At 43.8% G+C, this 26295-nt stretch overlaps 1 protein-coding gene across 3 annotated transcripts in view; it reads right to left on the reverse strand.

Moving 5' to 3' along the window:
- The window catches only part of TGFB2 (transforming growth factor beta 2), an 84229-nt gene that overhangs the window by 14007 nt on the left and 43927 nt on the right, over positions 1–26295 (reverse strand). For all 3 annotated transcript variants that reach the window (XM_067729729.1, XM_067729730.1, XM_067729731.1), the window contains one exon: positions 17157–17320. In XM_067729729.1, the coding sequence (XP_067585830.1) occupies positions 17157–17320 (164 nt within the window). The remainder of the gene's footprint in view (positions 1–17156; positions 17321–26295) is intronic.

A 26295-nucleotide genomic window follows, 5' to 3' on the forward strand; every position in this document is an offset into this window, starting at 1 on the left:
CCATATGATCTAGCAATTCTACTGCTAGGTATATACCCAAAAGAATTGAAAATAGGGACTCAAACAGATACTTGTACACCAATGTTCACAGCAGCATTAATCACAATAGTTGAATGATGAAAACAACCTAAGTGTCCATCAACAGATATATGGATACACAAAATGGAGTATATACATACAATGGAATATTATTCAGCCACGAAAAGTAATGAAATGCTGACATATGACAGCATGGATGAATCTTGTAAACTTTATGCCAAGTAAAATAAGCCAGACACAAAAGGAGAAATATTATACGATTTCACTTATATGAGATAACTAGAATAGGCAAATTCATGAAGGTATAAAGTAGAATTAGAGGTTACCAGGGGCTGGAGGTAATGGGAATGCGGAGTTATTTTTTTTATGGGCACAGAGTTTCCATTTAGGATAATGAAAAATTTCTGGAAATGGATAGCAGTGATGGTTGTACAACATTGTAAATTTACTTGATGTCTCTGAATAGTATACTTTAAAAAATGGTTAAGGTAAATTTTATGTTATGTATATTTTACCACAATATATATTTTTTTCCAATTTTAGATGTGGGAGAGATAACTATCAAAGAAGGAAATCATATGTTAAAAATCTAGAAGGATCCTGCACTCGGTTTGCTTAGCAATTGTCCTGAAACGTCTCTCTCTTCTTCAAAGAAACTAAAAACTAGAAAGTATTGATGATGCACTATGGATGTGGTTTAGGCAAAAAATAAGACGTGGATTGCAACAGGCAGAGCCACAGTCAATGAAAAGTCCTCGGTATTTTATAGAAAACTCAGCATTTAAATTGTGTTTGTGTGTGTGTGTTGTACACATATATACACATACATATGTTTTAAATTAAAATATAAAGTTTGCCCCCCAACTCATGTTTTTATAATTCCCTGCTTGAACTGACTTTTTTTGTCTTTAAATAACAGAACAACAACTGTTCCTGATTGAATTAGAAGAGAGCTTCTAATATATTAAAAATGAGATTTAGCTGTCTCTTGCTACCACCCACAGCCATGCTTGAATGGTACCTTCATTACGTTATTGATATATACACATTATCTGTAATATGTGTAAAATACCACATATCGCCTTTGGCAAAGCTCTCAGTTCTTCCCTGAATTACAAAACTCCCTACACAAAAGGATCCATTCATCTCTCTGCCACTGGAAACCAGCCAATTAGGGAGTGGAGAGAGGCAAAAGTCGCTGATGTTACCCAATAGTTTAGGGCCAAAAGAAAAAAAAAAAAAGAAACAGAACTCTAGATGCAAAATTATAGCCAGAGGAGAGCTTAGTCTTAAAGGAATAATGCTATAAATCAACTCAGGATTTGGCTCAAACCTCTGAAAGACACCTCTTCCATTCCTATGAGACATCGCAAAAAGCTATAAGAAAGCATTGGGGATTCGATTTTACTTTCCATATTCAGACATCAACAGATCTACAGAAGGACCCAGGGGCCCATTCAACCAGACTTCTAATGGAAAGAGAAATTTAACAATAGGGCTGGAGAGAAAAACTGACACCAGCTTAACAAGTGTGGGCCCATCTTGTTCCTTTTAAATGTTTTTAATGTACTTAATGTTTAAATATATTTCAGGGTTTAAAATGTTTGCAGTGGTGTGCACGGAGTGATGAGGAAATGCTGAATTAAATGTTCACTCCGCTGGCTCTGAGCACCATTCTCTTAGATCTGCCTCATCTCACGCACTAACGTCCGTGTCATGAAACACGTGTCAGTGAGGCACTTAGGGGCCGTCTCTCCAACTCAAGACAATTCATCCTCTAACATCTCTGGCTTTATCTGAAGATCTCTCAAGACAGTGAACTTGCTACTTGTTGAAAAAGATCATCCCACTTTGGGCCAACTGGCAGGTTGAAATTTTTCTTTATCTTGGACTTAAACCTTCCATCAACTGGTCTTAGTTAATAATAGTACCATTGCCTCATCTTCATACAATGATGTCAGCTTTTCAAAAATGTGAAACATTTTCACATTTTTCAGTCTTCACAAAACACTGTGAGGTAGATATCCTAGCCCTTATTATCTCAATACTACAGCAGGAGGAGAAGAAGCCTGAAGGACTTACCTGGGTTACCAAAGCCCTGTAGGAAAAGTCTGGAAACATCTTGCCCTGTTCATACCAGTTGAGGGGGCTTTTGAACATTGTACGTATTTTGCTATCTGGAACAAGATGAAAAATTCTGTTTCTTCTCTATGTCAGCCTCCCATCACAGGAGATGGCTTCCCCCAACTTCTTCCTTCAAGACAAGGTTTGTGGTGCTTTCCACCCTTGTCAAGCCCCTTTTCAATGTCCCTCTTAAAATCAGTTCCTCAACAGATTCAAGGTACAGTCTAGCAGAATATGGCAAATACACAGAATATGCCAAATGGGGATGGGGGAGCCTCATGCTTCCCTTGTTCTGGTCACTATTTTTAATGCAAACTATTTATTTTGGGCAGGAGCCACATCACACCATTGATTCCAAACTTCTTGTAAAATAAAACCTTTGTTCTTACACAAATCATTAAGTCAGATTTTCCACCCCAAGTCCTTCCTTGGGAAGGACATGGAATAAAGACGAAGAAATGAAGGAAGGCAAAGAGAGAAGGAAGGTTGGTTTTTCTAACCAGTGGTTCTCCAACTTTAGCCTGCATTAGACACATCTGGAGGGCTTATTAAAACATTTATAGAGTTTCTGATTTAATAGGGATGAAGCTGGCGCGCAAGAATTTGCATTTCTAACATGTTCCTAGGTGATGCACAAGCTGCTGGTCTAAGGGCCACTCGGAGAACTACTGTTCTAGTCTATATTGACGCAATTCATTTTTGAACCTAAATGCAAATTCCACATATATCTCCGTTAACTTTGAACTTCTTATCTGCGCTGGGTTTTTAGCATTTTAGAATCTCTCTGAACCTTGTTTGCTCTTCAACCTCTAAACTATCCTTGCCACAGTATCAACCGCTGTGCATGCAATGTCTTCATCAGTTTGATGATAACAGTATTAAATTGTATAGAGCCAAAGCCATAACCTGGTGCTGTATCCATAGTTACTTCTTTTCTGGTTGGCCTTGTTTTCTTTAATCAACACACTGTCTCGTGTTGTATACAGCAGAGCAAAGTAGAACTTCACTAGTGTACGTAAGGTGTGAGGCCCAGTTTAAGCCAGAGTCCTGCCCATCTTTGCCGACCCATTCCATACCCTCTGTGGTTCCTTAGAAGAACCCATGGTGCTTGCCAAGTGCCTTTGGAAATCATTAGTGTAGGGAAAAGGCTCATAGGCTTTGAAGTCAGGCAAACATAAACCATCACTTCCTCAGTATGATCATCTCTAGGTCCATCCATGTTGCTGCAAATGGCATTATTTCATTCTTTTTTATGGCTGAGTAGTATTCCATTGTATATATGTACCACATCTTCTTTATCCATTCATCTGTCAGTGTTAACTTAGGTTGCTTCTGTGTCTTGGCTATTGTAAATAGTGCTGCTATGAACACTGAGGTGCACGTATCTTTTCCAATTAGAGTTTTCTCCATATATATGCCCAGGAGTGGGACTGCAGGATCATATGGTAGCTCTATTTTTAGTTTTTTAAGGAACCTCCATACTGTTCTCCGTAGCGGCTGTACCAATTTACATTCCTACCAACAGTGCAAGAGGGTTCCCTTTTCTCTACATCCTCTCCAGCATTTGTTATTTGTAGACATCTTGATGATGGCCATTCTGACTGCTGTGAGGTGATAACTCACTGTAGTTCTGATTTGCATTTCTCTAATAATTAGGGGTGTTGAGCATCTTTGCATGTGCACATGCCTGTCTTCTTAGGACCCTGACCATATAGGATTAGAGGCCTACCCTACTCCGGTGTAACCTCATGTTAATTTAACTAATTACATCTGCAACGAGCCTGTTTCCAGATAAGGTCACGTTACGGGATGCTGAAGGTCAGGACATCCACATATCTTTTTTGAAGGGACACAATTCAACCTATAACAGTAGGTGTTCATGCATTACCGTGGGATGTGTATGTTCTGATGCTTGATCTGACGGGGAAGTTCTTCAAAGCAAAAAACACTCCTTTTTATTCTTCCACAGAGTTTTTTCCACTGTAGTTTACACAGTCCATCCTTGGTAAATTCTTATTGACTAACAGACTTCATTAGAAAGACATATATGATCAAGTGATATACAAGCCCCTGAACAATCAGTCATTTATAGTGATAGAAACAACTTCTCAGAATTTTACACATACACATGGACATTCGCCTCACAGAGACTTCATAGATAAACAGACATCTATATCTATATATCCATATCTGTATCTATCTATCTATCTATGATGACAAAGAATCACCTGACAATGTAAGCAATTTTATACGTATTTTACCCTTTCTACTTAACATATTGTGGGAATGAAAATGATGAGAAAAAGCAAGAAAGTAGAATTTCCAAGTACTAGAAAGTGGGGTCTTAGAATCAGAACTGGGTAAACGGCTTCTCTTCCACTGAGGCATAAACATAGCCCTTTGTCCCTGTTTAATTGCAGCCTCCTTGAACAGCGCTGGGTCACCTTGGGCGTGTCTAACAAACTGACACACTGCATGATTATCCTTCGGAAAGTGGCCTAACAGACCCAGCTCTTATCCTACTTCTCCCATTACCACGTCCTGCAGCTCCTTTATGACTGCATCCCTCTAAGAGGTCGTAAGGAATGCATACTTCACAAGGGCTTCACAAGAGCCTGCATAGCACACACTTATGGAATACACATCAGCTTCAAAAGAAAGACTCCCATTAAAAATACAGTCTCTTTGGAGCTGGGATATCTACATTATTATGTCCCGATATTAACTCTTTCTCGTTACAGTACAACGTGATGTACATTGGTATGTTTCTGTATTACACGGATCCATGTGCAGTAAAAGTACGGCAGACAGAGGTCTTTAATGACCTTTATGGAAATGACACCAGCAAGCTACACGCGCGCACACACACACACACACACACACACAGGAAAGCCTCTCCTCTGTGATGAAAACACCTCATAATTCCCTATTTTTTCCTTCACTTTTTTCATTCTCCACACACAGGCCTTTGTGCTGACTGCACATGTGCATAAACAAGCAAATGCATCTCTGCAGGTCTGAGGGATGAAGGAGTCCTTTGTGTAAACGGAAGTCTCTGTGATGCTGCAGCTCGACCTCATTCACAAGAGCATCAGATATAAATCACACAGCAGAGTAAACGATTCAACCAGACACAAGTCACATCCGCACAGGCAAGGAAAGAGGCATGTGCCACACATCTAAAGTAATGAATCTCAAAAAATAAAGAGCATGGTTTTCCTACTGTGTTTATGGGTTACCCAAGAGTATCAGTTTCATTACTGTATTTTATATATATATATATATATATATATGTATATATATGTATTTTTCTCACATGGTTATCATTCACTTAACCAGAAGTAGCTCTGAATAAGTAACAGAAAATGGGTAGCTATCAACATTTCTTTCTTCATTAATAGCTACAGAGGTATCTTTAAAACAAACCTAGCAGAATTTCCAAATCCAAATAATTGATGTTTCTCGAGAGTCCCCTGATGATGTTACACGCTTATTTCCACAATGTTCCTTGTACTTAACTCTTTTTTTTTTTTAATTTTTATTGGGGTCTAGTTGATTTATAATGTTGTGTTAGTTGCAGGTGTACAACAAAGTGATGCAGTTATAAATATATATATTCCTTGTACTTAAATCTTATTTTGAAATGTTTCTTCAATGTATTCAAAGACATTTATTGAACATCATCTATGCACCAGGTGCTGTTTAGGGAGATTATCTCTAGAGGTGGAGACAAGACCATAAACAAGATGAAGGTGGAGAAGATCAGGTACAGCATGTGACAAGAGAATGGAGGAGAAATGTGGAGAACAGGGACGGGAAGTGTTGGGAAGAGGGACCCTGAGATGTCAGACAGGTTGGCTAGGAAGGTATCTGGGCAGGTGACATTCGAGGAAAGATCTGAAGGAATGAAGAGAGGGAGCCTTCTGGAAAATGCCACAGAGCACTGCAGGCAGAAGGAACGGCAGCCACAGGCTTTAGAAGGGGGTGAGCCCAGGGTGTCTGAGGAACAGCAAAGAGGCCGGGATGGGGGAGCCCCCTGAGTGGGGGAAGTCATGGCTGGCGGGGGCGAGTGAGCAATAGGCCGGGGAAAGCCTAAGGCACAAGAAGGCCTTTAGCTCCTAGGCGGAGTGAGGTAAGAAGCCACGACAGGGCTCTGACCAGGGGATTTGGATCGGACCAACCTCTCGGCAGAGATCGCCCTCACCGCTGTGTTGCAAACAGCCTCGAAGGTGGCCAGGTGCAAACAGCGAGACGAGGCCACTGCAAAAGCCCAAGCAAGAGACAAGAACCCCTGGGACCAGGGTAGTAGCAGCAGAGATGGGAAAAGTGGTTGGATTTCGGTTCCATTTTTGAAAAACTGCCATTATATAGGAAAATCAACTTAATTACGTTTTATGTTCCTCTTATTTAGAACTTTGGCAGTTTTAAAAAGCCAATAGTACCTTTCAAAAAAAATCCAGATTTGTCCCCGTTGAAGGAATTCTCAATTATGTATTTGTAGGCTGTGAACACAGTTCTAGAACCCAAAGTTCCCCCCAAATATTCTGATTACTCTTGCTATCAGGAAATAAACACATATCCTCCCTTGGAACAACTTTTGCCCTGGTGGAGTTATAGCAAAGTTGACAGACATTTACAAGATGGAAATAAAACTACTGAAATCAATCCAGGAAGCAGGTGTCAAGCCTAGTCGTGTGGTGGTAAGGCAGGCAGAGGTAGCCATGGGGCCAGGGATGAGGTAAAAAGACATCCCCACTGGGGTCAGTCACTCTGTAATGGTTTCTTCAAAAAGAAAAGCAAGACACATCACAGCCCCCAACTCATCGCAGCTGCCCTTGGAGTTTTGATAAAGCAAAGACCCAGAACGCTAACACCACGGCTCTTCCCATAATCCTGCTCTGCTCCACTGATCCCCGGAAATGGGTCAGATGACACCTCATCCAATCAGAGATGAATGACATCATCCAATCAGAGACAACTGACATCATTGTGGAGTAGTTTTACCATCACAACCCCCCTCTAGGGGAAGTATAAACCATGTTCTACATGACCAGCAAAACCCTGGTGAAAATATCCACTCCTGACTCAGCCAACGTGCCAGACACTTTACAGCTGTGTTCTCCTCACAGCAACTCATTAGACAAGAACTGTCAACCTCCAGGGGTGGAAGAAAATCTGAGGCTCAGAGAGATGAGTGATTTGTAAGACCAGAAAGCTACTAAATAAAAAAGGTGAAAGGTGAACCCAGGGCTGACTGGCTGCAATGTTCCTCTTCGTTCCTACCCAGAGCTACTCACCAGCAATTGAATAAGACCACCACACACAGAGTGAGTTGAAAATCTTATCTAAGGAAGTCCTGAAGCTAAGTTCCGGGGCAGCCACTGCAAACCCAGGACCTGCAGCACTAGGGGCTAAGGTGAGTCATCATTCCTAAGAGATTTGGAGCAGATCATAGATTTAAGAGATTGTTTCTGATAAAAGTTCAAAGTCAGTGCTTTGGAAACAATACTAATCATAATAATAGTAACCATTGAGTCGACTAATATTGTGCTAGGAGTTTCCATGCATTCTCTCCATGCCTTACAAAATCCTTGTCAAGTAGGTGCTTTTATCCACATTTTACTGATACAGAAATCATCTCGGTGATGTGACTTCCTTAGACTCCCCACGGGGGAAAGCCACACCTGGAACTCACACTAGCCCAACTCCAAACCCTGGACTCCTCCTACCAGTAGGGCAAAGCAGCCAACAGCATGGCCTTTGGGGCCAGACTGCCTGCGTTAGAATCCTGGCTCTGCCTCTTCCAAGTCGTGTGGCCTGGGCAAGTTTCTCAACCTCTCTGTGCCTCAGTTTCCTCATCTGTAAAATGAAGATAATAATAGTAACCACCTCATAAGGTTATTATAAGGATTAAATGAATCAATCTTTATAACGCACTTAAAATAGTGCCCAGCAGACAGTAAGCACTGCGTGGGTTAGCGATAATTCTCAACACGGTTACTGAGCCGCACTACGCAAAAGAACAGAGATGGGCTTCCCTGGTGGCGCAGTGGTTGAGAGTCCGCCTGCCGATGCAGGGGACACGGGTTCGTGCCCGGGTCCGGGAAGATCCCACATGCCGCGGAGCGGCTGGGCCCGTGAGCTATGGCCGCTGAGCCTGCGCGTCCAGAGCCTGTGCTCCGCAACGGGAGAGGCCACAACAGTGAGAGGCCCGCGTACCGCAAAAAAAAAAAAAAAAAGAACAGAGAATTATTAGTTACCATTGCACGATTATTAACAGTTCTTTGAATACAGTGGGGAGGGACTACTGTTCACACCATTTTTGGGGTCCCGTCTGCTCACAGCGTTCACAGGCTTTGGGTAACGTCATAACCTAATGCAAATGATAACCATCCAATTTTCCTTACGAGGCGAGCATGTCATTCGATCAGTTTGCAAAAACCTGAGACGTTAATAGCCTTGTACAAAGTGTTTATTATACCTCACGGCTTTTTTTAAAGTGGGTTACTATACCTCGTGTGTCTCCAACGTGGCGCCAGAGTTAGGATCAGTATTACGGGGATTGTACGTCGTAAAATTCTGGACAACAGGAGCTCAGTATAAATTTTTTTTTCAGTAGCACTTTTTGCAAGTCAAATCTAACAGACAGTCGGGTTTCTTGGCTGACCTCTTTATATTTTACACACCCTTGGGCAATATGAGAAATGAAAGCTGAACTCTGTGTGTGTGCACGCGTGCGCGTGTACAATGGCACATATACGCATGTGCATGCGCACGTGTTTGGGATTAGGAAAAGGTTAATTTTCATTAACCCCACTAGTGCTGTGGTCCTTGCAGTGACAGGAACCTCACCCTTCATTTTGAAGCTTTAGAGTCCCTTAAAAAGCAGGCCAGGGCTTCCCTGGTGGCGCAGTGGTTAAGAATCCGCCTGCCAATGCAGGGGACTCGGGTTCGAGCCCTGGTCCGGGAAGATCCCACATGCCGCGGAGCAACTAAGCCCGCGAGCCACAACTACTGAGCCCGCGAGCCACAGCTACTGAATCCCGTGCGCCTAGAGCCCATGCTCCGCAACAAGAGAAGCCACCGCAATGAGAAGCCCACCTACCTCAACAAAGAGCGGTCCCCGCTCGCTGCAACTAGAGAAAGCCGCGCACAGCAACTGAGACCCAGTGTAGCCAAAAATAAATAAATAAATAATAAATAAAAAGCAGGCCAAGGCCATCTACCTTGAATTATCACTGTAAAGCCTTAGGGGTGCGCATCGTTTAAAATCTTTCGGGGAGATGAGATACAATGTCCATTAAAAGTAGCTGGGGATTCGCTCCTCCCCACTACAATCTTTGTTTACTTATTTTGCTCCGTAAACATCAATTCACTCTTTCACCCTCAAATCTGAAAAGTCATTTCATATGGACTATACAGCTTGAAGCCAAAGATAAATGGATATAAATGACTTAGGATTTAGCCGCTGTTTTGTATACCCTTGCAAGGGAACTCTAAAGATGAGATTTCATCACATTTGACAAACCCATTACTGTACAAATGCAAATCCAACTAGGCATTAAAATCCAAGGATTGGGAATTTCCTGGTGGTCCAGTGGTTAGGACTCCGCACTTCCACGGCAGGGGCACGGGTTTGATCCCTGGTCGGGGAACTAAGATCCCGCGTGCTGCACAGCACAGCCAAAATAAATAAATACATCAATCAATCTCAAGGATTAAAGAACGAGGTCAGAAACAGCAGGAGGACAGATTTTATTTTACTTTTGTTCATCACAGGTCTGACAGAGTATTCTGTAGAGGGGGGAGTTCCCTTGTTAAGGCAAAGGTGACTTCAACTGAAGCTGGATGTCCTACCTCTACAAAAATAAACACCACCATTGCTCCCCTTAAAGCCATGGTCGGGAAATCTAAGGTGCCTTGGAAACCCACAGAGCTTGTTTCATCCCAGCACGTTTATCTTCTACTGATTAATAGGCAACTACCAGCAGACTGTATTCTACCAAGATCTGACACCAACATTTGTGGCCTCACACCAGCCCCATGTGAGAAGGTGACATTTTTCTCCTGATGTATGATGTAGGAGGTATGAACCCAGTATATCGCATTGCCTCCCAGGGAGTTCTTTTGCATGGTTTTTTTTAGTGGTCTCAAGCTAACAAATTAATCGAATGATAACCTGGCAACTGACTTTGGCAGGTAATTCTGTAGAGAGCTCTTCCTCTTGGGGGAATCAAAGACTTAGAAGTCAAAATCTAAGAGATGACGAGGAAGGAAGGGAACTAAACTAGGTTGACTGCCAACTCTCCATCCGACAGTCATATACACTGTTTTATTTCACCCTTACAATAAACAGCAAGAGAATTGGAATTATTAAAAAAAAAAAAACTTGGATCACAACGCCCATACCAGTGAACACTACACCATGCTGTCTCATTAAGGGTGACTAGTGAACGAGTGAATAAAAGAAAATGCTGCGCATAGTAACTAACCAAACCTGCTCCTATCTCAATCTGATGCGTTCAGATATTCCTGCGATAAATATTGTCGGGCTCAAAGAAATCTCTTGAGTCAGGCACACGGTGTATTGGAATTATCTGCCTGTCTACCCAAGGAGTCCAAACAAGACTGCCCCCAAATTCTCACAGCTCCCTTTCTGGAAGGAATGAGTTCTGAGGCATTCCTCTGGATTCTCCAAATTTTGTTCTAGGAGTCCCTTGGGTATGTCTCTGTTAGTGGAAAGACGGTACCGTTGGGACACCATTTACACGTCTGTTCCTCCACCAGACCCTGAGCAACTGGAAGGCAGAGTCTGAGTCTGATTTATCTCTAGATGGCTGGCTCCAGTTCTGGCGCCAATGCTAGGAGGTGCCCACTTGGAGTTTGCTCACTGTGACGCCATACCGTGGGTTAGTGTGGCAGATTAAAGATGGCTGCAACTTCTTTGACACTCCTTCCATCAAGAGCTGGGGTCTATTTCCTTTCCCTTTGAATCCGGGCTGGGCTGTAGGTCATTTGATCTATAGAATAAGGTGAAAATGATGTTCTGCTAGTTCTGGGCCTTGTTTTTAAGCGTATTGGCGGCTTCCGCCTTGGACACTTGGCCCCTTGAGCCTCATGTAAAAAGCCTGACTACTCTTCTGGGAAGACTCCGTGGATACCTCCTGAAACCATTTAGAGAGGAGGAGGGGCTCAGTCATCCCATCCAAGCTCAAGCTTATGAGCAAACTCATCACAGATCCTCCAGACCAGACCAGCTGCTACCTGAATACCATCAAGTGACCCCAGTCAAAGTCACATGGAGCAGAAGAACAGCCCAGCCAAGTCTCGCCCAAGCTTCTGACCCTTAAAAGTCAATAAAATAATTGATATTTGAGGCGATGAAATTTGGGGGTAGTTTGTTATACAGTGACTAGATCATCGAAACATTACAAAGGTACAAATCTTATTATCCTAGAGGTGGTAAAGTTTTAAATGAACAGTAAATAGACCCACAGACAGAGAAAACAAATTTTTGGTTACCAAAGGGGAAAGGCAGCGGGGGAGGAATAAATCAGGAGTTTGGGATTAACACATACTCACTACTATATATAAAATAGATAACCAACAAGCACCTACTGTATAGCACAGGGAACTATACTTGATATTTTGTAATAAGCTATAAGGGAAAAGAGTCTGAAAAAGTATATATATATATAAAGTATATATATATATAAAAAAGTATATATATATAAATATATATATATATATATATATATATATATATATATATATATATATATAAAAAACTGAATCACTTTGCTGTACACCAGAAACTAACACAACATTGTAAATCAACTATACGTCAATTAAAAAAAAAAAGAATTGGGAAATAAGCGTGAAAAGGGTGTAAGTTGGTGAGAGGAAGCTAGAAATAGCTGGGATTTCCAAGGCCCCCTGAGGTCAGCACCCCTAAACATAAGTAGTTTTTGGTGGTCTCACACGGCCACGAGGTCATGGGCACCCTTATGTAAGTTATTAATTTCTTTGCTTGTGAAATTGGGGGCTGAGCCCCCTCCAAGACGGCAGACACCCTTGCTCTTGTTGGTGATATTCAATTGAAGAAGATTCCCCTCTCCTATTTTTTTTCCCTCTATAACTCTGGGCATGATTTCAATCATAAATACAAGCACAACTTAATCAGAGAAAGATGTATTCCATCTTCCAAATGCGCTGAGAGCTCTACTAAATATTAGTAGGTTCAAAAGCATTCCCAGAGCACTGGAGCTCTATCGGAGCATATTTCAATAAAGGCTGCCTTTGTCATAAATCTCTAAAAATACGGTAAGGGTCACTCCTATTTGGAAAAATTTTCAGTTTTCCTCTTTTTTGCCCTCTTTCCCTTCCTATCAGAAGGCTTTATCCCTTTCGTATTCCCTCTGATACTGGTGTACGTCTGAAGTCATACTATGATCACACCAGTATATGCTCTTTAGAGCCTGCTCACATAACAGAAGTCAGAGGTAGCAGGAGGACAGTGCGGTTTTATATTACCACCATTCATCACAGCTCTGACAGACGATTCTGTAGAGGGGAGAAGAGTGAGAGTCGCCTTGCCAAACTAAACATGATTTCCACAGAAGCTCGGGTATCCTGACTCTCCCAGGCAGGGAGAAATCAACAGATGCACAGCCCTGGACAAAACTAACTCGGAACTCACTCCTGGAAATGCTTTCTTAGGTCTTTCTAGCCTGGGATTCGGACGCTAGAAAGAGGATCCATATACATTTTAGGGGACAGAATGACCCCCAAAACTTGGGATATGCCTTAAATCTGTGATTCCCAATGGAGAATGGAGAATGACTATATCTGAATCATGAGGAGAGCTTTTCGAAACCACGTCTGTCCAGAGGCAAATCTTTTCCTCTCCAGGGAGAATCAGAAGCTCCAGGAAAGGGACTGTGGACAGACCTTGTAGAAGCTCCCCCAGGGCATTCAGAGGTGGGGAAGCACCTCCTGCACCCACATGTGAGCTCGCGCACGCGCGTGCGCGCGCACACACACACACACACACACACTCCCCCTGCTTAAAACCGATGCCCTGAGGAATTCTAATAAATTATCCATACAATCATCTAAGCACCCTGAAAACCTATTCCTAGTCATCCTATCTCTCTTCCTCTAGGAAGCAGATTGTCAACCCTGTGGCCAGTAATACAGTAGTCAAAGGGAATCTAGAAATTCCAGAGGCTTTGTTCTTCTGAATAGTTGAGCTCTCCCCATAGCTACATGTCTGCCCATTTAAGCACTGAGTATTTTATTTCTCAAAATAACATTTCAGCAATTTTGCCTAGAAAACCCTCTAGTACCTTACGGCACGTGTTCAGTTACCTGAATATAATTTAGCTTCACCTGCATAATTGAAAGCCGTTACTGTAAGCATCAATTTCTGTCCTGAGACTTGAAGAGGGAGTTTATCACTGAAGGCCACAAAGAGTTCCAAATGCCTGGAAGGCAAGTGGCAAGTTGGAGAAGAACAAGCCAAAGATGGGACTCCAAATAAAAAGGCCACCAGCAGATGTCAGAATCCAGATAAGGTGCCACAGAGATAAAGACTGGGTTAACCACAAACAGGATAAGCTTTAGGAAAATTGTCCATACAGGCACTGCATTCTATGACTTGATCGTCTGGGCTGGGGTGCACAGGCAAACATCTCAAGTCTAAAGGGTCATCTCCTCCTGTCAGAGTGTCTTCCCCCAGCACTCCTTCTAATCCAGTGCTTCGAATTTCTTGTGGTCCCAGAGAGGACCAAAGGCTGCCTTTCCGGTGAGTCAGCTGTGTGTGTGTGTGCTATGTCTTCTGTGAGGGTGCTCGGGGATCTCTCTGACTTACTACCTGGACTTTGGCTGTGTTTCAGGAGGTTAGATTGCTGCATAGCTGAGCTCCAGATAGATAAGGAGATGTTATTCTTCCTTATTTTCCTCTAAAACTACCTCCTTCCTGGGTCTCGTGTTCAGTGTCACTGAACAAGCCCAAGGTCATGTTCTCCATACAATGAGCTTCTGTTTTGGGCTGTATCTTTTCCAATTGTGGATTTAATTGGAGCAGAGCCTGCTGCTTGTGTCATGGGGTGGCCAGTGCTGCAATAACCTCTGGGAAGGTACACAGCCACTGAGGACCTCACTGAGGTCCTCTGAATTACCAGCCTCCAGGGACAGATCCCCTCCCGGGGATGAGATGGCCTCTGGGAGGAAGACAAACTGTCAGTAACCCGCTATCAGAGGCCACTCCTCGGAGCAAGGTCAGAAGCCAAAGAATAACGGTGACTTAGCAGCTTACGTTACAGGCAACAAAATCTAACAGACCTTGCCTTCAATTAACTGAAGTCGCGTAATTGAAACAGGGCCAGAGAGAACAATCTATCTGCACAGAGAGGCAGGGACGAGAGACTTAATTGAGAAAGAAGAAAAAAGAGGACAGGCAGTCATGTTTTTGTTTTTATTTTTCAAATCACCTTGCAATGTCTCTGGCTACCTTTGATCAAGCTGCTTTTTCAGAGAACTCCGTCTTTGCTTTCCCTCCTAATACCACTCCACCCTCTGGCCGGCCTAGTTTCTCTTATTTTTCTCCTATTCTGGCTGATATTGAGGCAAAGAGGTAGGGAAGGATTTGCTACAAACAGCAAATGCGGTGAAGAGGGAGTGCTTGAGAATCAGAGCTGGACCTGGATCCCAGCCCCGCCTCCTCCTGGCTGTGTGACCCTGGCCAAGTGACTTAATTTCTCTGTGACTCAGCATCTTTCTCGGTAAAAAGGAGAAAGAATCCAGTAGAAGAAAGAATATTTGAAAAATGAGTGAAGGTGGTCTAAAAGTACGAACTTCCAGTTGTAAGATGAATAAGTTCTGGGGATGTAATGTACAATATGGTGACGATAGTTTGTAATAGTGTATTAAATATTTGAAATAAGAGAGTAAATCTTAAAAGTTCTTACCACAAAGGGGAAAAAAATGTGACTATGTGAAGTGGTACATGTTAACTAAACCTATTGTGGTGATCATTTTGCAATATATACATATATCGAAATATTATTCAAGGTTGTACACCTTGAACTAATACAATGTTATACGTCTGTTATATGTCAATAAATGAAAAAAAAAGATACTTCATCATGCAAACTTCACAGGAGAGCTGTGGATACAAATGGAGGCAATACTTACAAAGGGCTTAACAGAGGGGCTTGTACACAGAAAGACGACCCTGTCTGATACTCTTAGAACGTGCATTAAGATCTTAAGGTCTCCACGGAGAGGTCCCTGAGGATCTAAGCAAGAACTACTTTTCATGAACACACATGTAAACTGGTACTTGAAAACTGTTTTAACAACTTCAGACTCATTCTCAGAGATTCCATGCTTATTTGTGTGGGAATTTTTCCATTTTCCCAATAAATGCAAAGAAAAGTCTTATCCAGATTACCAAAACTTCCAAATGTTTACAATCCAGGACAATTAGAGGTCTCCACATGCAGATGTCAATTCCTTTGATTCCCTCAAGGAAGCACGCTTTTTAGTCATATTGTCTCACATGCCTCCTCCTTAACATTGGGGTTCTCGGGTCTGTTCTTATTCAGTCTCCCTCTACATATCTTCCCTGGAGGGCAACACTCCTCCTTAGTCTCTCCTCACCTCCTGGCACTGAGTACCATCTCTTTGGTACCCTGAACAGGCCCCTTCAAAGGACACCCTGTTTTGGTACAAGTGGCTCCTTCCGTCAAGAATGACCAACCCTCATCCTGTTTTAACAGATGCTTCTTGAGGCCCCACCCAAACGTCAAGTCCCTGGTGAAATCTTTCCAACTCTGCCCTCTACAGACACTGTTCATATGACACTATGACGTATTCACTATGACCTGATCTGCGTCCCTTGCTCAGCTCAGGGCTTTCAGAGCAGTGCTTTCATGTGTGTCAGATCCCCTGAAGATCTTGATAAAAGTCTAGATTCTGGTCTACATTCTGTGCATTCTGATTTGGTAAGTCTGGGCTGGGGCCTGAGATTCTGCATTTCTCCCAGCTCCTAGGTAATGCTGATGCTACTGCCCGGTAACCCACGTGAGTAATAAGCTGTTAAGAACATCTCTCACATCTCAGTAACTTGGTATCATCATCATCATCACCATCATTATTACCATCACCATCATCATCATCATATCATCATCATCATCATCATCACCACCAACATCATCATTATCATATCATCACCATCATCATCACATCATCATCATCATATCATCATCATCATCATATCATCATCATCGTCATATCATCACCATCACATCATCATCATCATCATATCATCATCACATCATCATCGTCATCATCATCACCACCACCAACATCATATTTTGACACAGCTGCCTAGCAACTGTACTTAGGGAGATGAGATGTCAGGGCTGCCTGTAATCGTGGTGGACAGTGGTGAACAGAGGATGTGCATCTGGTGTGGAATGGACTACAAAGTGCGGGTAGAATCAGAGAGGAAGAGGAGGCAGGATGAGGTTAGTGAAGAGACAGGAGGTAGCAAAGAGAGGAAGAAAAGAGAGTGAAAAAGATGGAGAGAGAGACAACAGGAAGGAAGTGACGAGGGAAGAAAAGGAGAAAGGGATGGCCATCAAATGAGAAAAGAAAGGTAGCTGACTTCCCTCCTTGGGGTGGGACTGGTCCTACGTCATCTGACTTTACAGAGTAGGGGGTGGACTTCAGGACTTGAGCCCTCCCGAGGGTGGGCACTCTAGCCATTCATGCCCAGAGCTTCCCCCCTTCACTCTAAATGTTCTGCCTTCCTGAGCAAGTGAGGAATGAACTGTCACTGTGAGAGGAATAATAAATGAGGGTCTATGTCATGATTATGTGTGTAGAAAACGGCGTATCTCAGTTCAGAAAATCTGTCTGTAGGAAGTCCTTTATCCTAAGACTTCAAACTGATTGTCCATTCAAACAACCCAAAGAAAAGTTACCTGATACAGTTCGATCCGTTGTTCAGGCACTCTGGCTTTCGGGTTCTGTAAACGAAAGACTCTGAACTCTGCCTTCACCAAATTGGAAGCATTCTTCTCCATGGCGGAGACGTCAAATCGGACAATTCTGAAGTAGGGTCTGTAGAAAGTGGGCGGGATGGCATCTGTAAAAAGTTAGGGCAATCATTCAAAATGATAAAAATCCATTGTTCTCTCACAAAAGACCACGCAGCATGAGATAGTCTTAAGAAACCATACGGGAAATATCTACAGAATGATTTCGTTTCCAATGGCCAATTTAATATCATTAACAATTGAACCAGAAAAAAAAAAATAAACATCTGCATTTGGTTACAGGAGCAGCCGATTAATAGGGATTAACAAACCACTTCCAACTCCATTTGAGGCTATAAAGTTAACCCTCTCCTTTGAAAGCTGACAGAGTGGTGGAAAACCCTAGATGGTTATAAATTGGAACAAGTTCATGACAGTGGATGCCTGGAGAGAGCGTCGGGCTTGCGTACACTTTCATCAGTTGTGCCAGGAAAAGAGCTCCTAATGGCAAGCAGTTTGCCCATGTATTTTTTTTCCTTGAAATTTTGGCACTCAAACACTCTGCTCTCTCCAGCTTCGTGGACTGCATCTTTTTTGGCTTTGATAATTTGGTCTTTCACACACATAGGACCAAATACACCCTCTAGACAAGTTAGGGTGAGGACATTTGAATAAAAATACACAGATACTGGCTATACCAGGCCAGTCTTAAAATTCTTTATTCAGCATAAATGTCCATTGGTGGGAGGGAATCCTAGCTAATGAAGAGGAAGAAAATCAACCCAAATGCCTTCTGTTCTGAGTCACGAAAAATACAGAGATGCAGAAAGTCCACAGCAATTTCAAGTTCATGGGCTGCTAGAATTTTGCTGTTATTTTGTAGTAACCTGTCATTGCCTTTGAATATGCAACTTGAGGTTACCCCCAAGCCAAAGCAAGTCCAAATTCTATCCCCATACTTCATATACAACACCTATTTATTAAGCACCTACACTGGGCAGGCCACCTGTTACAGGTACATTCCTACAGTATACGTAGAATAGGTATATTTCTACAATACTCTTCCAAAATCTCCTGCAAACTTACTTTCATTATTCTGGAATGTTCCATCCAACTCTGGTGGCTCCATGATTCTACCCCCTCCTCAATTATGTCACTTCATTGCAACATAATCATTCATTTTTTTATGGCTTCTTACAAATGTTTTTATTACTTCATTATTATGTTTGCTTATTTTGTTTCCCCATGAAATCTTAAGAATCTTGAGGACTAACCATATTTTCCAGGTCTTTCTTTTTCCCCGTCTACCTAGGACAGGGCTCTGCACACATGGAGTTCACCAAATACCCACTGTTTACGAAGTTGGTCATCAACAGGAGTCTTGAAAGACTCAGGCGTCTGGCTATTGGCAAGACTAGCTTCTTATTAAACAAGTGAACCATCCTGCTGATGTTAAAATAGAAATAAATACCTTTTGTGATTTCCTGGGAAATCCATGCCCTGACAATTACACTGAAAAAAAAAAATGCTAGGAACACACCAACATTTCCTCATCGTAAGAGCTCTGAACTTTTTTCCCTCATAGAGGCTTTTCCCCATCCCTTTCCCATGTCCTGTGGCTTCTGGAAAGCAGCTCACGGGGAAGTGGTGAATTTCAAACCATGCCCTGCTCGATGACTGCTTCACAAAGGACTGTGGGAATTGAAGCTTTGTAGCTCAGAAGCCTCAGAAACAAAAACAAACAAGCACGCAAACAAAAAACCCCCGAATCTAAAGCACCCACGTTTCAGAGAAAAGAAGGTATTCATGTGGACACGGGGATGGCCCGCTGCATCACTACCGTGAAATACTCAGTGGACAGTTTCAGGCGGACAAAAACATTCACCCGGCCAGAAAGGTTTGGGGAGCCCCCTAGCTTAGCAATTTGCAAAGGTAGCTGCCAGGACAAACTGACCTTTCCCTCCGCTGGAACGTGCCCAGCCCAGGTGATTGGACAGGCTTGTCCCATCCTGATCAGCTCAGCTGAAAACAGTCTGGGGTCCCAGGTAGAGAGGCCTGGGGAGGGCTGGGGCCGGGCCTCCTGGCTTCACACACTCTCCAGTTTGGCCAGAACCTTCCACAGGCCTAGTGGCTGCATTCAAGTTCGCATGGCCTCCCCATTAGACAGCAGGAGCTTCAAACGTGCTTTGAAAGAGCATCCTGAAAGCGCAAAGCTGCTTCAGTGCATTTTCCGTCATTAGCGAGAGCAAACATCTCATTGGTTTTCTCCCTCTTATTGGAACCCCCTTCAGGCCTGTGTTACTTCCACAGACACCCATCATTCACACCCGCCAACCCCAACCTTATCCCTCCATCAAGTTTGTAAATAAGTGCTCTTGAGATTTATTTTTATTCTCTTTTGTGTTTATTAAACTTAGAACAATTTTTTTCCCTTTCTGGTCCTCTGCCCATAAACACACTTTCTTTTTATGGCCGCTTTGGACCAGGAGGTCAATTTTGTTTCTCCTTCTTCTAAGCAAATCATCCAATGATCCTGTCCTAGGCTTTCGAGCTTTGAAGGGGTGTTTGCAAATATTTACAGGAATTGCTTGATAGTTAAGTACGTTGTTCTGCTCTGCTCCCTATACCCTGGCAAACAGCCCTCCTCCTCTCTGGCCATTATAACCACTTTGGCTGCTTCAGCTGCCTGATACTACAAAGCCACAGTTTTGGTTCTTGCTTTATAAGTCGAAGCAGTTAACACAGGAGGTGAAATGGCAGCTGAGCGTTCTCCAGCAGCACGTCGGCTTTGGTCTTGTGACCACAGTGAAGGGACCAGGCCAGCAGGACACGGCAGCTTTTCCCACACCCCTGCTCCAGCACCCGAGAATGGGAGCTCACTGAATAAAGACTGGTAACTAAAGAACTGACTACCACTGCTAAGGGTCAGCCCCAGCTGTCCCTGGCTGCCCTCTGCTACGGGTCACCAGTCTCATGCCTGGCTGAGGAACTTGAGCGACTTGCCAAATATCCTTACATTTGGGGGAAAAACTAAAAATCACAGCAAAGTGCTGGGGCCTAGCCTGTGACCCTGCTCATAAAGGCTTTTGGACGCCTGGTGCAAAGAGCTCAACGTGGCCCCTCTACACCCAGCCTGGATGTTGAGGCTCGTTTCCTGGGCTCGGAGTGGCTGGGTAGGTAGTTAATGGCTTGGGCAGCCCTAATCCATCCATCCAGGCTTGGAGGGATGTAGCTTTTTTCTCCACCTTCTCCAAGAACTCATTTCCCCCTTTGGAATGGGACGTGTCTCTAAAGGCCTCTGGAATTCCAATCCACTTCCTACCCCATTGCCAGGTAGTCGGGGACTTGTGCTTGACCTTTGCTAACTTGCCCACGCTCATCCTAGGTTTTTTTTTTAGTGGTATGCAGGCCTCTCACTGCTGTGGCCTCTCCCGTTGCGGAGCACAGGCTCTGGACGCACAGGTTCAGCGGCCATGGCTCACGGGCCCAGCCGCTCCGCGGCACGTGGGATCTTCCCGGACCGGGGCACGAACCCACGTCCCATGCATCGGCAGGCAGACTCTCAACCACTGCGCAAGCAGGGAAGCCCTCTTCCAAATTATTGATTAGCTCATTTGTAAATCATCTTCTCCTTGTGTTAGCACCCTGCGGTCAGGAATCTTCACTTAGAGTTCTTTGGTTCCCCATGGCCCAGGGATGGCTTCATGGGCATGTGACCAGGGTGGTGGTACTGGGTCCCAAGCTCAGAAAAGCCTCACACTGGAGTTTGATGCTCTGTGGTCACCATCTTTAGACCCTTAATCATTTCACCTTTGAATTTACGCTTCGTACGTGAAGTCTGATGGGACAACGGAGCACGTGCAGGGGCATGGGGCCTCACTCATGTGCTGGGCCACCCTCCCGTCACCTCCAGGCCTCCCCAGGACTGGCACTCAGCCCCCTGCCCCTCGCGTCCAGGACAGCCAGCATCAGGTGCCCACACCTGAACATCTCCGGGCAGGGCATGGGGGCGGCTGTTTGAGCTGAGTCTGGCCGCATATTCAGAGGCAGCCCAGTGGGAGAAAGTAGCTAGTCCTTCCACAGTCACATACAGTTACAGGATCCGAAGGCAGTGGGATCTTTAAGGCCATTTGAATTTTAACCCCAAATCAAAAAGTCGTAGCTATGGGGCAACAGGGACATCAGTGGGCTTTTCTGAGCCTGTTTCTTCATCTATATAAGGAAGTAAATAATTTCCTATCTCATATGTATTGACTCAGGTTGTCAGTTCACACAAGCGAGCAGACAGAACATTCAAGCACTGGGTCTCGCACACATTTCCCCTCAAAAACGTCCCTTCCTATCCCCCTTTCCATCCTGCAACAGAGATGCTAACTGGTTCTTGGGCCTTCCTTGAATGTCCCACCGAGAGAGAACATTCTCTTACCAACTAACTTAATTAGAAGAGAAGGGACAGAAGCAGTTAAGTGTCCTGGGACAGTTTATAAATGACTGAACAAAAACCAAAGAAAGGTCTTACAACATCACCAATACGTGAGGAGTTCTGACAGAAAGTGTAGATTTGGAGGCTGAAAGAAATACCCCAAGGATATCCAGAGTTCAGCCTTTAGGGAGGCAAGGCTTCGATCATCTATCCTGAATCTGGTAGCAGGTTGAGCTAGATGGCCACCCAGCTCACTTGCAGCTCTGCCTTTTCATCATTCTCATTTTGATATTCTCCACGGATGGAGCCTCCAAAAAGTATTTTTTCTCCCCCAGATTTTACATTAGATGACTGTCCCTCACCACCTGCTTTAGAGTCACATGGGGAGCTTAGGAATATGCTTATTACCTGCCTCTATCCCAGACCTACCGTGTGAATCCCAGGTGATTCTGTCTTACATCCAGATTTGATAACATCTGCCCTAGACAATGTCTAACCATAATGAACTTGGCCAGGCTTCCCTTCGCTTCAGTGTTATGAACTGGTTAGGGACGAATAACATATGTCTATCCCACCATCCCCTCCCTAAAAAAGAATGGCCTGGTCTCACTGCAGCCTCAGAATTTACTTCACAATCGCCTCCCATGTTCTAATAGTTTTATATGCTTCATGTCTGCTAAGAAGGTGTTTTTAATCCCCATTTCACAGATTCAGAAATCAAGAGCAAGGAGAGTGAAATAAGTCCTGGCTAAGGGCAAGGTGAAGCTGGCCTGTCATCAAAAGCCCTGGCTTTTCACCACAATATCCTGCCCTCCGTGCAAAAGAGTCCCCTGAGTGGAAGACATGAATCCCACCCGAGGCAGAAAGACCAACACCCTCACTGGAGCACTATTGCAAAAACGGGCACAAAGAAGTAGCTCTTGCATAACTAGAGATCTGTTAGACCTTGCAGTAAAGCTCCAGAAACTTTAATGCAAGGCCCGGTATTTTCACTGATACTCCTTAAAAGAATGGCTCTGGTTTGGAGATCTGGGGCTTGTTCATGCGGAAGTTCCCCCCAAGAGGCACTCTGCTAATACTAGGACTGCCCAGGATCATTTGGACGCCCATACGAGATGTGCCTGGTGCCTCTATCTTCAGTAGCATCCGCTGGCTCTCATCCCCAAGCTCCTCAAACACACAGAACAAACTCTTCATTCCCCTTTCCAGAAATGACTGCACTTTTCCTACAGCTCTGTAGTAATTGGCGTGGACTTTTGACAGTGCTTAACGGGTGTAGTGGCCCCTCATTCCTGACATCCCCGGCTTTGAGGGAAGTAGTTTGGGGTTCATTAGACATTCCTCAGGGAGCAGCAAGAAAGCCACCCGCCACACGATTGGAGGGCCAGGAAACGAGCTGCTATTTGTATGTGCGCGGACACAGCCAGCGAGAAACCAAGACAATTGTGTTTGGGGGTTTTCTCAAATTTGTCTTGGCACACGGGAGATAGATTTGATTTCACTACCACATCCCAAACACTGCTGACATTCAAGTCACAGCAATTTAACACAAAGTGACTGAGGAATAAACAGTGCATCACCAGTGGTCTCTGATGTTCTCCCTGGCCATCCCTCCTATTAAATGTAACCCAGCACCGGAGCATCTGTGATGGAAAGTGGGTGTCTCCGAGCAGGGGACAGACCTAATGTGCTGCTGGCAGTTGGGAGTCACTGTGTCAGCATCAGCTTATGTGACTTGGCCTTCATCGAACTGCTATTTGAGTCTGTGCACACTGTCAGCAGGACCGTTTTGGCCCCTTCTTACACAAAACCAAAAAAAAAAGAAACATTAAATCACAGTGATGCTGGCCCACAGTGGTTGGTTTTCTTGAACTATGACAGACACGGTGTTTCTAGTGTCTACTCCAAAGTTTCCATCACCTTCATAAAAACCCCACTTAGGTGGAGACACCTATTTTGTTTTGATTCTCCTATGTTTCTCATTGTGCTCAGGACTGTGTGTGGAGAGGGCACGTGGACCCGCTTTTGCGGGCAGGTGGACCACGAATGGGACATATTCCTTTGAATGACGTCACAGTGGGAGGCTGTCCTCTTGGTTGGAGTAGGTGATTGAAGCCATTCTTCTCTGCCATTGTCTCATTCTTTAAAGCACATACAACTCTCTTTTTTTTTCCTCTCTCTCTCCTTATTTTCTCTCCTTCCTTTGCTCCATTTTCTTTCTCTCTTTTCTTACTTCTCTTCAATCTGTGCTTCTTTTTCTCTAAAAAAAAGCGGGGGTGGGGGCGCTTCCCTGGTGGTGCAGTGGTTAAGGATCGGCCTGTCAATGCAGGGGACATGGGTTCAAGCCCTGGTCCAGGAAGATCCCACATGCCACGGAGCAACTAAGCCTGTGCACCACAACTGCTGAGCCTGTGCTCTAGAGCCCACGAGCCACAACTACTGAGCCTTCGAGCCACAACTACTGAGCCCATGAGCCACAACTACTGAAGCCTGCGCACCTAGAGCCCGTGCTCCACAACAAGAGAAGCCACCACGATGAGAAGCCCGTGTACCACGAGGAAGAGTGGCCCCTGCTCGCCACAACTAGAGAAAGCCTGCACGCAGCAACAAAGACCCAACACAGCCAAAAATAAATAAATAAAATAAATAAAATTTTTTTACATGTTAAAAAAAGGGGGAAGGGGCAGAATCGCCATGATTTTGGTCCACTAATGGCCTTTAAAGAGGCCAATGATCTCATGACATATTTATCCACACAGCTATTCTAGAACCCAGCAATGGCTCCCAACAAGGTCAACAGAAAGAAGGCAATATGCACCGATTCCACTAACAAGTTAAACTTGGAAATGTAGGATCTCGCCCTTAATCTCTTAATGGATGAGAAGCACCCTTTATTTTTAATCTCTTTCTACAGATTGAGAAACTAGTAAAATCTTGCCAGACTTACACCAAACATTGCCAAAATAAAGATGGAAATGTACCCTCTCGGACATTCTCGCTCACCGCTGCAGAGAGCCTTCTCAGCCCAGAACAGACAAATTTCAACATTCCCCTTTCCAGAAACTACTGCATGTTCCCTGCAGCTCCATGACGATTGGTGTGGACTGTCAGACATGCCTTAATGGGTGTAGCGGCTCCTTATTAGCCTGAAAATCTTTCCCTAAGCTTTCTAAAATTATAGCAGTGATGCACACAATGGTTATTGCGTGTCTTGTACCGGGAGCTCTGTGTTGTCTGTAAGCTTGTACCGGGAGTCTCTGTGTTGTCTGTAAGCTTCTTGCTTGTGGCCTAACTTCTTTGTCAGGCAATCGCCTAATTACTTTGAGGCACTGTGCTGCTTTCCTGCTCTGCCCTGGAGCTCAGCGAATAAGCAACAGGGCACACCCTGCTAGGATTGCAAGCTATTTACCAACTTCACCAAGTGGGACGGGCTATTCCTGCTAATGTATTAAATTCATGACTTGGGAGTGAGTAAAGGTGAAGCGGAAGAGATGGTCTGGATTATCTAGTTTGAAAAGGAAAGCAAATACAGCTAACGTTCATTCTCTCTGAAACTCTTCATTGCACTTAGAAATGAGAACACATAAAGGGTTTGCCCGGCACCCATTATGTGCTCTCTCAATGTTACTGGTATCGAATTCCTCTTACTGCAGTTTTCTCTACAAGACAAGACAAGACAGTCTCTCCCAGAACTCCTTCAGTGACGGAGAACTCAAACTTAGGCAGATGACCTACTGCAGTCTCTGACAGCTCCGACTGTACAGAGTTCTTCCCTATCTTGGGCTGAGATCTGCTTACCTACAAGGTCTGCCCACTGGGTCTGGTTCTGCCGCATAAGATGATTTACCCCCTTTCCACCTGACCCTACTCAGAAATTGTGAAGCCGAATCTCATGTCTCCCTGCCCCCATCTCTTTTCTTTTCTAAGCAAACATTCCTATTTCCTTTTCTTATTTTTCGTGAGAGCCTTTTACCTTGGTGGATGGTCTCCTCTTTGCTCCAATTTTAAAATCAGACCCTTAAATCTGAACATAATTCTCAAGGCAGAATACAGTAGAACTATCACCTTCCTAATCGTGGAACTTATACTTTTATTAATACATCCCAACTGTGAATGATTCTCATTCATTCTCATTCTCTCTCTCCCTCCCAACTGCCCCCCACACACAATCTCTCTCTCTTTTTAACCTTTGTACTCGTATCATATTTTCTATGTGTTTTGAATGCATAATAAATGAGAAGTCTCGGGTCTTTTCCACACAGCCTGTTTTACAGATGTCATTATCTTATGTTTTACACCCTGAGGCTTTTTTGTGTGCAAATTTTACAATCTACCCCGATCCAATATGTACTTATTTCATTTGACTCCTCTTTTCAAATATGCTGAGATGGATTTGATGTCTGATTTGGTGAACCTGAGCGTTCATTTCTTAAATAACATTGCAGAGGGCAGAGTCTGAAAATCAGTAATGTTCTTTATGCTGAATGCCAGTCCTGAACCCCAGCTAGAAAGATGGTAGGGAGTAAGAATTGCTTGAAAGGAATTTTTAGTTATCAGATATCTTTATTAGCATTTCAGTAGATGGTCATTCAGTACCTTAAAAAGAATACTAGAGTTTCAAAAGATGGTGCTTTCTTAGGGTTAGTAGATGTATTCATTAAG

Source organism: Pseudorca crassidens, chromosome 2, assembly GCF_039906515.1.
Source record: "Pseudorca crassidens isolate mPseCra1 chromosome 2, mPseCra1.hap1, whole genome shotgun sequence".
NCBI lineage: Eukaryota > Metazoa > Chordata > Mammalia > Artiodactyla > Delphinidae > Pseudorca > Pseudorca crassidens.